Below are 17,427 nucleotides of genomic sequence, written 5' to 3'. Positions count from 1 at the left end.
TCCTTGGTAATTATTAGTCTTTGCAATTAAAATGCCAGTGTATAATTTTGTAGGAGCCTATATAAATTAGCCCACTGCATCTCTTACTGAACACCCTGAAAGATTCTTATGCAAAAAAGGAGGCAGTAATTTAGTGAGTAAATTGAGTGATTGACTGATAAGGTAATTAGTTGCGCGGCTCCTAGTGTTTTAGTCTTCATTTATTCAGTTAGTTGTTGTTTATGTCAGTGGCCACTAAGCGATGCTGTTCTATATAGAAAGCCAGTTTGGTTTCAAGGCGTTGCGACTGGTCCCATATTTGGTCATTTTTACCAAATAAGGACTGACGCATGTGACGTTGGGGTCGCAACGGAAAATATGACTGTGTGCGGGAAAGGCGAACGTTGGAGCAAGGTCCTCTTTTCAGGGAAGTAAATGTGCAACTGTTTGTGAAGCTTTAACCAACTGGATGTACCTATCTACTTGATAAACCAATCTGACAGTCTCCGGCGTTTACCCGCATTAATCCGCAGTCAGAGTCAACATGTGAGTAGTTTAAACTTCTGCATTGATAACTCAATTAAATTCACGTGTGCTATCCTGAACTGTCATGAAAAGCTGCTACAACTTCTTAGGTTTCCTGATTATATCTTTAACGTTTTGGTCTATGATGCCGTATTTTTTTTTTTCGTTGAGCACGTGTTGTGTCTTCCTAGGGTTTTTGTACAGTAGGTCCAAGTCTTATCTGCAGAGGTTGTACTGATAAGAAGCATATGAACATACAGGAAAGCATTTAGACAAGGCTAGAGATTGAATCCAGCTTTTGTTTTTCCTGACCGGTGCAGTAGCAAGACGCTAGGTAGGCTAATTTCTTTCTATCTATAATGGTCTCTTTTAGAGAGAAAGACTAGTTGAACACACTACTTTCACTAACTGTATTAATAATGTGGAGGGTTATTATTTGAGCTGACGCCTCTTGCCTGTTGTGGTTATTTCCTTGAGCTCTACATCAGAGAGGGGAGAGCATCCATGCGAAGCTTGCATACTTCCTTTTTTGTTTAAATCTGTCACACAAACTTTGTGCTTCAGGGCAGCCTATTTTATTTATTTATTTTTTTACTTAAACGTGTACTTGCCTATGTGTAAACTGTGATTATAAATGTCTTGCATACATTTATGGCATTATCTAGCTACCGTCTTGCATGTGCAAAAAGTTTTCTCCAGGGTCCAAGGTCCTTGGCTGTTAAAGACATAGAGTGACTGGCTTTAAGAAATGCATGATGGATACTGAATGAAAAAGTGTTGCTGGGGCTCTTATCTTGGCTGAGACACAGGGTGTGAGCCTTTTTTATATACAGCCTATGGGTGTGAACAATCCTGTTGTTTACTCTCTGGCACAGGGATAGCCCGCCTTCTGCCACTGACGTCCAAAGGTTGCAGTGGGATTGGATCCAAAGTCTGTCTAAATCTAGTGTCCAGACTTCTGTCCAGCAGGTGGCGCCTCACCCAATACCTTATTTGCTCTCATCAGTTCAATTATAGAATTCAGATTCATGCCTGTGTGTGAAAAAAAATTCCTCCTTCAGCTGCAGAGAGGTCAGAGGTCGGTTGCAAATCAGTGCCCCTGGTGCTGACAGGATTCAGATCGGAGACATCCAGTTTTAAGCTGTTTTGCCATCCTGCTGCACACCACCCATGTATAAATATCATAGGACATTGTCGAGCCCTCTAAGGAAACTTTACTTAACTTGACTTGTCATGTTCCTCTGACAGTGGTCTTTCTCTTTTCCTGTGAATTGTCTGGGTAGTTTCTTTTTTCCCCAGTATTTGTTTGTTACAGGCCAAATAAAGAAGTAATAAGGGTCTTAGCAGTGTGATTATTCTCGATCCGGATTTGATTGTAAAGGAGATTGTTTGATTTGGCAAAATGATTAACCTTTTGGTTGTGATACAATTTGAATCTGTCTGCAGTGCTCTAGTAAATATTTGTTTACACATTGTCTGTGTGAGTTATCAGTGAATGGTGTTATGCCAGCAGCTGTCTGTTAATATTTTCAGTTCCTTTCATCTTTTGGCCAAATATGAAGCACTGTGTTGAAGAGGGGGGAAAAAAGCTTTGGGCACAGCTTGTACTGTAGCCAAGAAGTGCTGAGGGAAATGTGTTGCTCTTGTCAGTGTTAATATAAGATCTCTTATGTTTTTGTGGGTTCAGTTTGCGGCCTCTACCACAAACACTTTTATTGAGTTATGAACATTCAACCATTTATTCACATTCCATACGTCTGACATGTCCATGATATCAAGCACCATTGATCAGCATGTCATATCAGTGGTTGGTATATGAGCTGTGCTTTGTTGGCATCATTGCATTGTCTTTGCTGCTTCTACCCTTTGCGTATCCTTAAACAGAAAGGGTAAACTCTTTATCTACTCCAGAAGCAGAGTTTAGGGCCAATACGTCATACATTTTCAGGTTTCCAACAGGCAATTTCTCAAAGTGATAGTTGCTTTATCGACAAAAACAGGAAGGGTTATTCTGCTTTATCTAAGTTATCACACGCTGTGGTCTACTGCCTTTCTCTAGCAATACAAGGAAATCCCGAAATACACTTACAACACTGCAGACTTTTTTGAGTAATCAGCAGTACATTACCCGCTGTTAGGTTAATTAACACATTTTTGTGAGTTCATACATCTTTCATTGTGTTGTTTCATAATGACTGAACTATTAGAGAGGACCCTAATAACTTTTTCTGTTACATTAGTGCAATGGTTTATTGTTTGTAACAATGTTGCAACAATACTGACTAATTTTTCCCTCTTACTGCAGTCTTAGATTGGAGCCAAGTATGTCTCAGTGTTTAATGGGGCACAAACTACACAGGGCAGAGCTAAAACTAAGGCCTTGTCCTGTTTTACTTTAATTCTATTAGGCCAATTTATTTATTTGGCTGAAAACCTGGGGGTTGAGGGACCAGAGGGAGTTTATATTCTACAACTGAAACTTAAAAATTTGAACATGGTGGGTCCCCACCGTGTTCAAGTTTGGTGGGTCCCCACTGTGTTCAAGTTTTTAAGTTTCAGTTGCAGAATATAAACTCCCTTCAGGTAGGGGTTTTATAGAAAATTATGAAACAAACAAATAATTGAAGATTTAGTTAGTAATTATAGAAATGTATTTAATAAATAATGTGATTGGGTGCCTTCACGTTCTCACAGGTAGAAGAAATAGATTGGTAAAAGAAATAAATTGGTGAGCTGTATCAGCTACTTACTTACATGCCATAATCATCATAATAATATCATTAATTAGGTTGTTGTTGTTTTTTTGGTTAGAGATGTGATGCAGGGACGTTCAGTATGAGTTCAACGTCAACTTAAACAATAGTGTGATTCCTCTCAATGCACGGAGCCCCAGCAGCTGTCCAGTGCATGCGGTTACAACAGTGTTGCTTTCCTCCAATAGATTTAAAGTGTGCGCCCTAGCCGACAATAGAGGGCCTGGAAGTGGGAGGATCAGATCGGCAGCGATCCTTCTGGCTTTGTTACGCCCGGGAAGCCATTTTGGAAATCTGCTTGTTGTGCACTAGCATAACATTCACTAGCTACTTGCAAACTTTTTTGTCTTTCTACTAGAATAATAACGTTTAGGATCTGTTGGTCCACAGGAATAAACAACCATTGGGTTTCCGTGCGTCGGGATGCTGGCGGAAGTTTGCGCATCTTCCGTGACAATAATGTGTGGATGTTGTTCATTAGGATTACGCTCTTAAAGAATAACAACATACATGGACTCTAACCACGCGGGCAAGTTGACATAGCCTACTACTATAAATAACATCCTATAGGTTAATGTAGGGGTAATTCTATGTAGTGATTGTGTCATTTCCTTTAATTTTGATATATTTTGTCCTTGCTGAGCTCCTTTACCCACAGCTGTTTTGGCAGCGAACGCTTTCTCAGGCCTTATTTTCAACAGTGATTTTTTACATAACCACACATTTAATATGTTATCCGTCATTTATAGATACCGGGGACTGTGTGTTTTAACTTATAAATGCTGAATGCACCTGTTATGATAAGAAATGTGAATAGTGCGTCGTTGCACAAGCCTGTAAGTCAGTGCTTTCATGAGTGACGGCGTTGACTAAATACATGGTGTCTAAATTTAGCACTGGGCAGTGTGAGAATGTAACGACTTATATGTCATTTGGCCGGACAGTATGTGCAGTTATTATTAAACTAAATATGTGTTTCAAACAGCACCGGTCTGAAACACTGTTTTGACAGTAGGAGTACTATTAGTCGCAGGACTCCGTTGTTTGCGCTGTTCGTCGCAGGTAGTTTGCGTAAAGGAGCCAGCAAAGACGTGCGAGGTGAAATACAGGACTGTAAAATGTGTCACTGTGTAGCATGTGTAGACTGTAGGTGTGTGTGTTTGTGGGGATGTCCTCATGGTCTGTTATTGTTCAAGCTTTCTCCTGAATGATGAGCTCAAGCGTCAAATGCCATATTATAACTAAAAAAGATCCAGTCACATGCTGAAATAAAAGCTGGAGAACACAGATAGCAATTCATTGAGTACATGTGGTCGGACTGCAGTTTAATTAGGCTGATGGTTAGGAGTGCTCTCCCTTATTCTCAGTCCATCCTGCAGCAGTTCTAGCTCAGCTGATGCACAGTAGGAGGTTGGTATTTAATTTTGGAGTGCCCACATTGAGCGATTGCATCATGATTCATTGCACCAGTTGACAAGTCAAAAAAACTAATCCTGGCTGAATTAAAGCAGTGCCCATGGCTTTTGGATATTTGTTTATGCTTATCCCTCTTTTCGGCTGGATGCGGATTTGAAACATGATTAAGATTATTATGGAGATTTCTGTGGTGGATTTTAGGAAAAGCCATCTGTTTTTTTGTGCCGCGCGGTCTTTGCATCCTCCCTCTGTTTGATTGAATAGCTGTGAAGAAGTTGAAGCTGAAGTTCGTTTTTGCTCATGATATGTTAGATATCATAGTGTGGTTTTACATGGTTTCATTGTTTACAGCTTGTTAGGACCAGAAATGTAAAATCAGTCAGCCATAGTTATTTCATGCTTAATGTTATGTAGAGCAAGGGTTAAACCTTTTTCATAAGAACTGACTATAATCACCTCATTTCAACCTGCATTTCCACAGCTGACTTTTGGCAATATTGACTGCTAATATACACTCAGTTGCCAGTTGAACTGTATGATTTTGGAGGATGTAGTTTGTTGTGTTGTTGAACTGTAGAGCATTACACAGAGAGGTGTTTCTGTTGTTCAGCCTACCTTCACTGATGTAAAAAGGGAAAGCTAAATAATAGAAACTGCTGTCACTGTAACTAACGGTATAATTCAACAGCACCACAAACTACAGCCTCAAAACGCGGTATGAAGTTGAATCAGCACCTCTGTAACAGTTTCAACAGAAACTGGGCATTATAACTTTCATGAAGGTAGGATTATTTCAGGAGTTTTATTTGACTGTACTAGGTTTAGCTAGGCGTGCCTAATAAACTGAGTGTATCATGGTAACATAGTATTTGCATAGTCTGGAGATTTTTTCCCGCCCATTACCTAAAACTCAGCCCCACCCCTAGCTGTTTTACTTGGTTTCATAATACTGCCTTTTCTGTGTGTGGAGCTTATCCAAGCGTCACTGTAGGAGTAGCTGTCCCTGTGAGGAGTCTGCTTAATACAAAGGCAAGAGAGGATCGTCACTGTCTCTTTCCTTTCTCTACCAGCCATTCCTGTCAGTTGCCGCCTGTTTGCCGACCAGGGGAGAAGAGACGAGTCATTCATTACAGCTCCAGTGGCGTCTGTGGCCTCCGTCAACTACCAACCAGAGCAAACATGCAGGAAGAGGTCGGCCAGCTCTTGTCCACAGTAGCATTGTTGTGTTCCTGGGGAAAAGGAATGTCCAGAGTCCAGCGGCTCTCGTCAGGGCCTGCAGGCGCTGGGCTTTCTGACATGGTTGTACAGCATAGCAGTAACTGGTGTTTGTGTTTTTTTTTTTGGAGAGCAGCCCAGTGAAAAGCGCTAGAATTGATTTGGGAAGAGGCAGGGAATTTTCCAGTGCTGTATTGCATTTAATGTGTAGATGCGGCTCTGAATCTGTTTTTAAGATGCAGTTATAGTGGCAGAACTTGAGCTCATTATTAGAACTAATTTGTCTGCAAGAGACAGGCTGAACAAGGCAGTGCATGCATTGTTGTGAGTGTGTATGGAAGTTAGTTTGTGCTTGTTACCCCCCCCCTTTCCACCATGTCAGCATTGGCTTAAAGAGTTCTGTCCCTTACATCCTGACTCTTGCAGTCTAAACAAAGAAGAATGACCATGGATTTTTCACAACTGCACACATATACGCCGCCACAGTGTGCTCCAGAGAACACCGGCTATACCTACTCTCTCAGGTGAGACCTCAGTGCTGTGCTGCTGTACACTTGCTGCAGCATCCAACAGTCAAGCCTATGCCAGTTCAGTTACACCCTATTTGTCATTTATGACCCCAGGCAGTTCATAGCATTAACTCAAAATGAGGCTTTGGAAGTTTGGCATCAACCTGCTACTTCATTTTCCATTTGCTCTTGTCTTGTTTATGCTGTTGAACACTGTTAACCTGAACTGCTATTATAATAACTGGTCACTTTACTCATGTCATTATGAAGGTATCATATAATGAAAGCCAAATTATTCCAAATGTTGTTTTACATTCACTATTTTTGTGTTGGTTTGTTTGCTGTTTAAAGACAATATCTTTAAGAGCAATGACTCGACTATATTCTTTTAGGATGCAGCGTTCTTTGATAGTCGAGCCTCCTTTCTCTCAGCTGACTCAGAGCTGCAATTATATAGATTAGATTTACCGTTAAATTGGCAAGAGGCTGCAAATACTGTTACAGCATGAGATTACTTTAGTCAGATTCCATTGTTATTTTTTTTTACTTTTAGAGCTTTTGTAAATCAGTTTAGTCTCCTCCAAAAAAAATCATGTGGTTGTGGTTTTGATGAGTCAGCCTCATGATTTAGTTGGTGTGTGTGTTTCTATGCTTAGAGGGGAATTGGGGAGGCTTGCACAGGGTAAAATAAAAAAAGCATGTACCCTAGATTGCTTTATACATACTTTTACTACATTGTAGAATCGAGTTGCCTTAGCTAACTTCTACTTTTTTGCAGCCTTTGAGGATTTAAAGGCGTCACGATCAGTTTTGGATTGAACATAATTTCTATAACAATAGCCCCTCCCGTTTTGCTACTCATCTACGCATTGTTTCTTGTTTCTCCTCGTCACTGCAACTCATACTGTAGGTGTGGCCGACACTTCATCAGGAAGGTCTGTGCGTGTGGAGGAATGTTGTTGTCTCCAGTGCTGTCACTCTTGATGCCGGCAGCTTTCAGTACAGAGAAAGGCATTTGGGTGTGTAGGTCAGGAAATTAAGTATCACCTTGCCCTGTTTAACTCACTTTCTAACTTTAGGGAAAGGAAGAGTTATTGCGTACTTTCACTTAAACCATCGTTTAAGTGAAAGTATGCATGTGTCTTGTAAAAAAAGAAAAGAAAAATCAAGTTTGAACAGAGCCCTGTCATTAGGTTTACAGCTGTGTCTTGCAGAAATGCAGAGCACATTGTGAAAACTGCAGTCAGTACTTTTTGCTCTTTCCCATCCAGCTGAGTTCAGGCCGCAGTCTCTTTAAGTAATTATGTGTCATATTATGTGACAGTTGTACACATTATTTATAGGTTGTGGGAATGGTATTGATGCACAGTGGCCTGCCTGGCCTGTTGGGCATTTTCATGTTGATGTAGAATAGCAGGTAATATAGTAGCGACTGAGGTCGATGTTGTATCACAATATAAATGGCAAAAAAATTACAACTTCATCTCCTCATGATTTCAGGTCAGCTTTGTAGCAAAGTGCATTCCAGCTATGTGAAATCCAGTCTTAGTAACTAGTCTTATGAGTCACACTGGACTGAGGCACAGTGAGATGAAAGCACAAAAGCTTGTTTGACACCCGGCTGGAATCTACCAGGTAGACTGAAAGGCTGGAACAAGCTAATCGTGTTCCTTTGAATGCAGTCAGCTGAGAAGCTATTAATGAACCTCACAGTCACAACGGTGGCCCTGATCCCAGGATTAGACTAATAGTTTACGCTTCTTGACTAGCTAGTTGAGAGATCTGTGTTTTTTATTAGCCTGCGTCTATTGCAGCTGAAAGGCTAATGAATTATCAACTCTCACGAGAAACAAACTTGTTGAACTTCAAATAAGTTGAAGAAGACATTTACATGTCTTTGTCTCATCTTATATTCTAAGTAAATGTAGTTGTATTTGCTTCTTGTTCAAAGCTCAGAAATATCAACCCTTCAGAATCTGACAGCTGATTGTGTTGAGACTAAAGAGGGTGTCTGCATACTATATGTGTGTATGGCCCACAGTGGATCCAAGTGAGCCTGCAGAGACGGGGGGCGTCAGGTGACAGAAACCGTTGGCCCATCTGTTGTCAAAACTCAAAAGAGCAGTGACAAGTTTTGTGGCATTGAATGGTCAAAGAGAAAGAGGGAGAGGAGGCCAGCCAATCATGTTCTGTTTCCATCTACACTCAGAGCTCTTTGGAGACTCCCACACCCCAGGGAGAGGCCGTTACAACCCAGGCCACCAACATGAAGTTAATATAATTAGTACTGTAAATACAGCCACAGAGATGCTTTTATTTATTTGTATCCCTATACGGTTTATTTTAGTGAAGAAGAAAGGAGAGTTCTGTGCACTCACTTCCTTACAGCTGCTCTCACTCTAGTTTCTATAAGTCTGATTCAGTGGTTTCAGTAAGGGAGGCTGCAAGGTTTCACCCCACATTCTCTTATAGCCTATTTTTGGTAGATAGAAGGTAGATTCAAGAAGTACGGCCTTGTTGTTTGATCATTAGGTTTTGGAATGTTAGTCGGACAAAACAAGCAAATTCAAAGTGTCACAATGGGCTCAGAGAAACGAAATAGCATTTTAATCCACTATTAACATTTCCTAGACTAACGATTAATAGAGAAAATAATCTGCACATTAAATGATAATAAAAATAATCAATTGCTTTTTTTTCCACAAAATACAGCTTCATTGAGGGGAAAAATAAAAATTAATTTCTTAGTGAAGCTATTTAGACAAAACTACAACCTATCAACCGAGAAAAACCCTCAGAGAAGAAGGTGGATTGATGTGCCTGAAACACCGTCAATGCAAAAAAAAATATCTAGAATTTAGAGAAGTACTGCATTGATCAAGATTTGTGATTTTTGCATCCCAAAGTGATGCAGTGGTTCTTTACACTCTGCAGTTGAATATTGAGATGTAGGCTGAGTACACCTATGTCCTCACAGAAAGCAGGCATGTGTGTGCTGTGTATTGACTCACACAGATCCTTCATATTTTATGATTGAGGAAGTGGGTCATTGGAGCTCAGGCCTCTGGTTGGAGTGTATTTCCCCCACAAGTGATTGCTGAACTGTGACAGTAGTAAGCAGCAGCAGTGATCGAGTTACTTTATGTGGCTGACTGAACAGCAGCAGCTGATAACTCATGTAAGAATTTTTTTTTTTATTATTGCACAAAAGCAAAAAAGTAGAAGACGTATAAACTCAACCTCCTCACCCTGAGGAGCTTTCACATTTGTATATGCTGGTCATGCTCTACAAGACAAGGTTCAGGGATGCAACCAAAGCAGGCCTGAGCTGAGTGCCAACTGAATAGCTGTTGTTCACGGTGCTGTCGCAGTTGTTTTGACATCTGGTCTGGGTGTGTTGCAGTACATGCACCACTGGTCAAGTGCCAAGCAAATGACAGCAGCTGGATTTTGGACAGTTGTCCATAGTTATTCCTTGTGAGGGTTAAAGTCCCAACAATGCAGGTGTTTCTATAACTGCTCTACTTTTCAAGCTGTCAGTACTACAATGAAAGGATTGTTGGCAAATTATAAAAAAAAAAAACAGACTCCTTGCATGCATACGGCATGTGCTGACTGTATTGTACATGTCGGAAACATTTCTGTTTCTGTATTAGCCAGGACTGTGTTTTTTTGTGTTACAGCATCTGTCTGTTGGAAGTGGTACAGTATACATGTACAGCTTCTGCTACTGATCACAGCTTCTCTCAAGCCAGAGGGCTGTTTAGTGTGGTTTCCATAGCAACCACAGCATCATGAAACAGCACACTATAGTGCCATAGTGTGGCCATCACAGAGATAGAGTGGGGCAGAAGGGAAGTGCTGTCTGTGGGAGGGAAAATGAGGGTGGGCTGGAACGATCCTAGTGACAGTGCCAAATCCTATCCACCCAGAGATGGTTGGATGGAAATTCGAAGGCACTCCACTTGGTCCCAAACTCCCAGTTCCTGGCCTCTGGTAAATATAGGCCTCAGCATCTCAAGGGAAAGAAGACTCTACTCTCTCTACTCTGTAGCAGTCGAAGGAAACAGGAAGACAGTTTGTGGTACGTTTGTGCTCTGATCTGGTATTTTCCTCAGAGATTTCCAGAGGCTCTCGCAGCTGAATTTCAAAAAAACACTGAGCACAGTATAATTTCAGTAAAGGCAGTGTGGTCCCAGTGTCCTAGGACGGAGATGTAAATCAATTGTTGATAATAGGTGAGCAAAATACTCAGTGCGCCTCAGCGAAATTACAGCATCCCAAGTCTCTAAAATTATTTGTTGTTGGCACTGATCTAACCCGTGAAGATTTAGATAAAGAGCCGGTGCCTCACATTTGCTTGTGCCTGCACTATTTTCCATTCTGTGCTGTGTATTAGATGCAGGACAAAAACAATGTTGTTGTGATTGGATTATGGAGCCAACCAAACAAATTCCATTTTATGAGATAGCAGTTAGTGACTCCCTGGTAGAAAATATAAATGTGATTAAAGAGCTGATGTCTGACTCCAGGCTGTTCACATTTGGATGTGTAAAATGTTGTAGTATATAAATGGTTTGTGTTTTAATCCGTTGAACAAAGACGTGCAGTACACACTGGCTAACCAACAAATGTTTCTCAGTAACTTGGCAGTTTTTGCTCCATTGGCAACAACAACATCACCCCCTGTTTTTCTTTTTTCTTTTTTTGTGCATGTGAGGGTAAACGTTTATTTGCAAGCATTCAACCTGGCTTTTGTAACCACGCTTCTGGTTTTGAAGCTTTGTGAGGCACTTGTGTTCCTAATTGCACTCACTACAATAGACTTGCATCCCAGAACTGCAGACTGGGCCCTGTTGAGATCAGTTTCTATGTATGTGAATGTGAATTAACAGAAAGGCATTGTTATATCTTCATTTTGACTGTTGAATTTTTTTTTTTAATTTGTCAAACCTTCATAAAGTTATTAGAGCTGAAATGATTAGTTGATTACCATAAAATCATTTTAACTAAAACTGTTTTAATTGATCAAACAAATGTTTCCTAGTTCCAGATTAGCCCTAGTAGTTATGCTTCCAACATATTAGAGGTAAGGCATATCTGGACCAGCAAGCCAAAGAGAAATATTTCTTATGAATCTAAATGTCATGTTGACATGTTCAAATGCAAACCACATCTGCTGTGTAGATGTTAAAGAACTAGATCATTGTCCTTGCATGTAAACCTGATGTTTCATTGTGTCAATTATGATGGAATCTCAATTTTTTTTTTTTTTGCATACGCTATGCAAAGCAGGCAGTAGGTGGGTGGATGGCAGTTCCCTTTTGTGGCAGCAAATCAAACTGGAAGTGTTCTGCTCACAAGAAGCGTTGTTACTAGAGTTACTTGTTCTTTGTCATGGAGGGATTTGTCTTCAGTGGCACTCTGGGTAGATTTGAAAGAAATGATGACAATCCGGTTTTGCCTCAGCCGTTTTGGCACCTGCTGTGAACCCCACGTTACTGTAAAAATCGTTTCTTATTGTCTTCAGGGTACGAAATCCTGAGGAACTACTAAAGAGCAGAAGCTGAATTGATGGTGCTTTCACCCCAGGGGCAGATACTTTCTCAATGATTTGAACACATTCATCATTGTTGCCTTTACAACTGGATGAATGGCTGAGATCCAATGACTGCATCTGGAGGCCGTCTGCAAGATCTTATTCCATTCCAGTTGTGCATGTGCACTTTGAAGTGATGTAAATTTTTTTGTAAGTCTGACATAGATCATATCTGGCATAAATGAGACTTACTTTCATACTTGTTTGTAAAGTTTACCTGATCATATTTTATTATCCTTGATTAATCTTCCTATTATTTCCATTATTAATTTATTGGTTTATAAAATGTTATAAAATAGTGATAATTGCTCGTCACAATTTCCGATTTAAAATGACTGATTTTGACTGACCAACTGTCCAAAACAGTTCAGTTCAGTTTCAGTTTGCTATCTTAGAAGAAGATCAAATATAGAGCAAATATAATCGATTAATTGACTAAATGTTTTACAGCTTTCAATTATAGTAATTAGTTATAGGTAGGTTATGAAGTGCACTTGAATCTCAGTACTTTGCTGTTTATTGCAGGTCACGTATTGTAACAATGTTGTATCTAATGTGTGTGAAATATCAAAAAACAAAACATAAGCTGCCAACATGTAGAGTTCTATCTGATCTGATGCTTTGTGTACTTGTGCGTTGTAAGAAAGCCGGCTGCGCCCACTGAATGTGGGAAGAGTATCAAAGCTTTAGTGTTATGTAAGGAGAGCTTCCAGGAAGCTGAAAGTCAGGATGGAAGGGTCTTCTTTCCCTATACACTGTCTGTCTTTTTATCTGTCTTCTCCTCGCACTTCTGAAAGCGTAGTGTCCATCTCTATTTATATCATTGATGTGGGCCGTGAGAGCCACCTGCAAGAGTGGAGCACAGATCAATTTGAATGCCCAGAACAACTGAAAAGAGTTAGGAAACTAATTAATCGTCGTTTACTGCTCCTGAGACAGACTGGGATCTGCCCACTCATTGTCATGCCTCCACACCGCCAACAGCCAGGGCCAGAGGCATTATGTGTTGGTGTTGTCGGTCCGTCCATACGTCTGTTGTGAACGCGATATTTCAGTTCTGGCTAGAGGGAATTTCTTCAAGTTCAAGGTACAAATGTCCATTTGGACTTGGGGATGAACTGATTATAATTTGGTGGTCAAAGGTCAAGGTCACTGTGACCTCAAGATATGTTTTTGGCCACAACTATATTATTATAATATTATGACACAATATATCATTTTTCCTATCAGACATGTTAAAGTGATAATATTTTATATCCAAAGGTCAAAGGTAAACTTCACTGTGACATCATAATATTCTGCAAAAGCTCTTTTGGTCATTATTAAATGCTGTAACTCAGGAAGGGGAGATTGTGACCATATTTCCTGCAACTTGGTTGTTTGGCAGAGGCATACAACTGCAAGACAGTAATTCTAGTTAAACATTGATTTAGTCTGTTAAAGGATCACATGGTTGCCAGCACCGTGAAATACAGATGGAGGATTGGTGGTTGTATAGTTGAAATAAAGATCTATGTGATTCTGTGTGAGGTGTCAGGCAGGGCAGAAAGTTACATTAGACAGGTGTTTTCCTTAACACACACACACACACACACACACACACACACACACACACACACACACACACCCTGCCCTTCCCTGGACAGGGCTTCAACGCCCCAGGCACTCGGTGTCTCAGGGTAATGTCAGTGACATTACCAATGAATGCTGAGTATTATGTTCTGGTACGATTGTGTGTTTGTTTGTATACACAGGAAGCCATTGCACAGTGAAGTTGGTTTTGGCTCAGGATGTAAACTGGGTGCAATCTTTATTAACTGTAGTTACTCAGCAGTGTTCCCTGCAGCTGTGTATTGTAACCCAAAGGTTTTTTCTTAAGATTTTGTTTTGTAGCACTCTCATTGTCAGCTGGACTCACTGGATATTTTACACTTTTCACTTGACACTCACTTGGAAACTTTAACAGTGTTTTTATAGCATCTAAACCTGCTTTGTAAAAGACATGGGAATCTCACTTTCTACGTGAGACCTTTAACTGCTTTTTGACTCATTTGGCTATTTTATAATATTTGAATTTCAAATAAGTTGAGCAATGTGATGTGATGGAAAATTGATTGTCCTGTTGATATCTGGCCCACCTGTGTTTAGCAACACTGCTTTGTTTTCTCACTCGTTTGCTCAGACTTTGTCCTCAAGGGTCCCCATGTTTTCTCCTGCAGGGAGTGGCAGTGACTTCACTTCACGTTAAACGCCCTCTGGTTCTGCTGTGAACTGGCAGTGTGTTCCTCTCAGTACATATCAAGATGCATCGTCTACAGTTTGCTACCTTTGTAACAGTTGCCTTAAATCTCGCATTTTACTTAATAGTTTAATTGTACATAAATTAAAATTTGATGTTTATCTGTGAGTAAAGCAGCATGAGTCGGCATTACTTTCGTTACACTGCTCCTGCAGGTAGCGCTAATGTCAGTGTCATTTACTGCCTCCTAGTTTGGTGGCGACATAGATATATCGTATGGTAACGCTGCATGTTTACAGTCCTTCTGGATGAGATTTTCTTTTTTTTCAGGGACTGACTGTTAGCTCCAAGATATGTGACTGAGAACCCTCTGGAGAAGAGTGTGTCACACACAGACACCAATACATATACACACACCCAAGCACAGAGCAAGAGTTTCATAGTAAATGGAACTGCAAAATCTTTTTGATTTTATAGGTTTGTAGATCAACGGAAAATTGTCAACTATTTTGATTATCAAATAATTGTTTTTGTCATTTGTTCACCAAAAAGGTCGAACATTTGCTGAGCACAGCTTTTGAAATGTAAAGATTCAATGCTATTTTTTTTTTTTTTTTTTTTTTTTTTTTTGTCATACATGAGCACAGTCAGATAAAAGACAGTCAAGACATCACCTTGGACTGTGGGAACTTTTCTAGGCATTTCCATTATTTTTTGACATTTTATGGGCCGAACAAGTTATTGATTACGGTAATCAAGAAAATGATTGGCAAATGAATCAATTATGATAATTGTTGGTTGCCATTTCAATTTTTAAAGCAATGAAGCCATATCACTGTTGACTGTTGTATTGGTTTTCCAGTACGCAGTGATTAATCTTGCAACTCCAAGGTATTAGTTTTATTTTTGGGGGACAGACAGACATCAGTAAAGGGTTGTGTTAAACTGTTAAGGTGATGATAATCTATTAGCTTTGAAATAAATAGAGGTATTGTGATTGTAGCTTAAACAGCAGATATTCTACATAAATACACATGATAAGAAGGGCTGGTACGTTTCCATTCACACTCCTCGCGGAGCAGTAGACGCTACCTCTGCTCGTCAGACCCACAGGATGCAGAGGGAAAGGTGCTGCCCTGGTCATGGTTTCAGAGAAGTGCCAGTTGGAGCAGGAGGCAGAGCAAGGACAAAAGCACATAATTGGCTCTCGGTGGGAGTGTGTAATCCTCAGGGTTTAGAGCCGGAGGGAGGGCCAGAGAGCAACATGCACAGTACGTGTACACATGGACACATGCATGTACATACTGCTGCCCGTGCTCAATCTAGAGTTTGTCCTTTGTGCAAGACTCTGCCTTGATGTACTACTGACAAGGGACTCTGTGCTTGTGCCTTAAACCAAACAACTCTTGTTTAAACAAGGATGTTCCCCGCTTTCCACAACAGGAAGTTTGTTCTCTGTCCTCCAGTGACAGATAAAGTGCTCTGCCCCTCCCCTTCATCCACCCTCCCCTGCATGTCTAGAGTTATTCTGCTTGACCTAGTTGAACGACAAGCTGACATGCGTACACAGCCTGCAAAGAAAGTGCAGCATGGTCAGGTCATTTCAGTTCAGTTTGTCATATGATAAGTCATCACACATCACCAATATTGTAACCTGGGAGTGAACACAACTGAATAAGAAAAAAAGAGATTGACTTTGCAAACTTTTACCTGCTTGTCCACAGCAGGGAAAGGAGGCAGAATATGTCTTTTTTTACATCAACAGAGCAGGACATTAGAAATATTTTCTATAACAGCTCCAATGTATTTCACAGTTGCTGCCCTGTCGCCTGTTAGTCATGTTGGCCCGCTCTGCCAGGTGGGTGTGGCCCTGTGAGTCACAGCTGCACAACGCATGGCAAAGTCAAAATTTACAACAGTCATGGTGTGTTTCCACTTACGGTTGGCTTTGGATTGCAGTGAGTGGAGTAGGTTCTTTTTTTCTTTCAGCCTTGCATGCTTTGGGGTGTTTATGTGACTCGTTTTTCCAATTTGACTGTCAGAGACACAGTGTACTTTTTTTTTTTTTTATTGTTTTCTCCCTTCCTTGTTACTGACTCACTTCCTGTCAGGCCCACTGCTAGTCCGCTCCTGTGTTTTGTTTGTTTTTATTTAAAAAAAAAAAAAAAAAAAAAAACACACACACACATCAGAAAAAGTACAGGATATCCCCATTCAGTATTGATTTGAGGTTGAAATTCGCTTGAGGCCTGTTTGTTGTCTCAAAATGGATTTCCGTGCAGCAGACATTAAAAACTTACCCCACCCAGTGATTAACTATGTTGCAATGCCTCCTCTTATCAAACTTTTTTTTTTTCTCTTCATCTTCTATCCCTCACTTTCTACCTTTCCTGCTCTTTCTACTCCATTACTCCCTCCTGTATCTCTCAGCTCCAGCTACTCCACAGCGGCGTTAGAGTTTGAGAAGGAGCACCAGATTGCTCCTGTGTACGAATCGCCCAGGATGTCACGGCGGAGCCTGCGTCTGCAGACCAGTGCCGGTCACTATGGCAACGAGAGCCTGGCTGATTACTCCCAGAACCACAGCAACAGCAGCGGCTACACCAGCACCAGGCGAGAGACACGGTGAGACATGCAATGGGTACTAACGCACTCGGCTGGCCAGAGAGTATCAGTAAATGTCTGCATTCTTATTTATTTGCGTCTCTTTGAACTTGAGTCTAAACATCATTCTACTCGTCTCAACCCGCCTCTGTCACACAACGAAACTCACATCTCTATTCGTGTGCCGTCTCTGCTCTCCCAGGACACTGCGGAGCAGAAAGCAGCCATCCAGCTCACTGTCTTTATCCCTGAGCCAAGTCGCCACTCCAAGGAAAACCCTCTCCTTCTCAGCTGTTAATACTCCGATTAACAATAGCAGCAGCGTTCAGGAAAGCAACACAGTGTCTGATGGCTCCCTGCACAGCTCCATCCTGGACCAGACCCAACTGAGACAACGCACCATCACTACAACCACCACCACCACTTCCATGTCTGTGGATGGACACTGGGGTCAGTGGAATAATATAGATTCCATCTCAAATGACCCATTAATGATTTTGCAAAATGCTGATGTTATTTGAGCATCTTTGAGCATTGACTTGATGGGATTGAGAGAAACATAAGCTGCATATCCTGCCTGTTTTAGCT

General features: G+C 40.8%; 1 protein-coding gene across 7 annotated transcripts in view; it reads left to right on the top strand.

Moving 5' to 3' along the window:
* The first annotated feature begins 388 nt into the window (after window positions 1–388).
* The window catches only part of sun1 (Sad1 and UNC84 domain containing 1), a 28,165-nt gene continuing 11,126 nt past the window's right edge, over window positions 389–17,427 (top strand). For 3 of the 7 annotated variants that reach the window (XM_022752491.1, XM_022752487.1, XM_022752484.1), the window contains exons 1-5: window positions 389–525; window positions 5,744–5,864; window positions 6,315–6,412; window positions 16,666–16,860; window positions 17,042–17,289. In XM_022752491.1, coding sequence (XP_022608212.1) covers window positions 5,853–5,864; window positions 6,315–6,412; window positions 16,666–16,860; window positions 17,042–17,289 — 553 coding nt within the window. In that variant the 5' untranslated portion in view covers window positions 389–525; window positions 5,744–5,852. Of the gene's footprint in view, window positions 526–3,545; window positions 3,787–5,684; window positions 5,865–6,314; window positions 6,413–16,665; window positions 16,861–17,041; window positions 17,290–17,427 lie in introns of those variants that run through there. The other 4 variants (XM_022752490.1, XM_022752486.1, XM_022752485.1 and 1 more) reach the window with 4 other exon arrangements.

This window comes from Seriola dumerili, unplaced genomic scaffold (assembly GCF_002260705.1).
Source record: "Seriola dumerili isolate Sdu_G_001 unplaced genomic scaffold, Sdu_1.0 BDQW01000169.1, whole genome shotgun sequence".
Lineage (NCBI taxonomy): Eukaryota > Metazoa > Chordata > Actinopteri > Carangiformes > Carangidae > Seriola > Seriola dumerili.
Note: the sequence above shows the minus strand (reverse complement) of the source record. Positions and strands in the feature narration are given on the sequence as shown.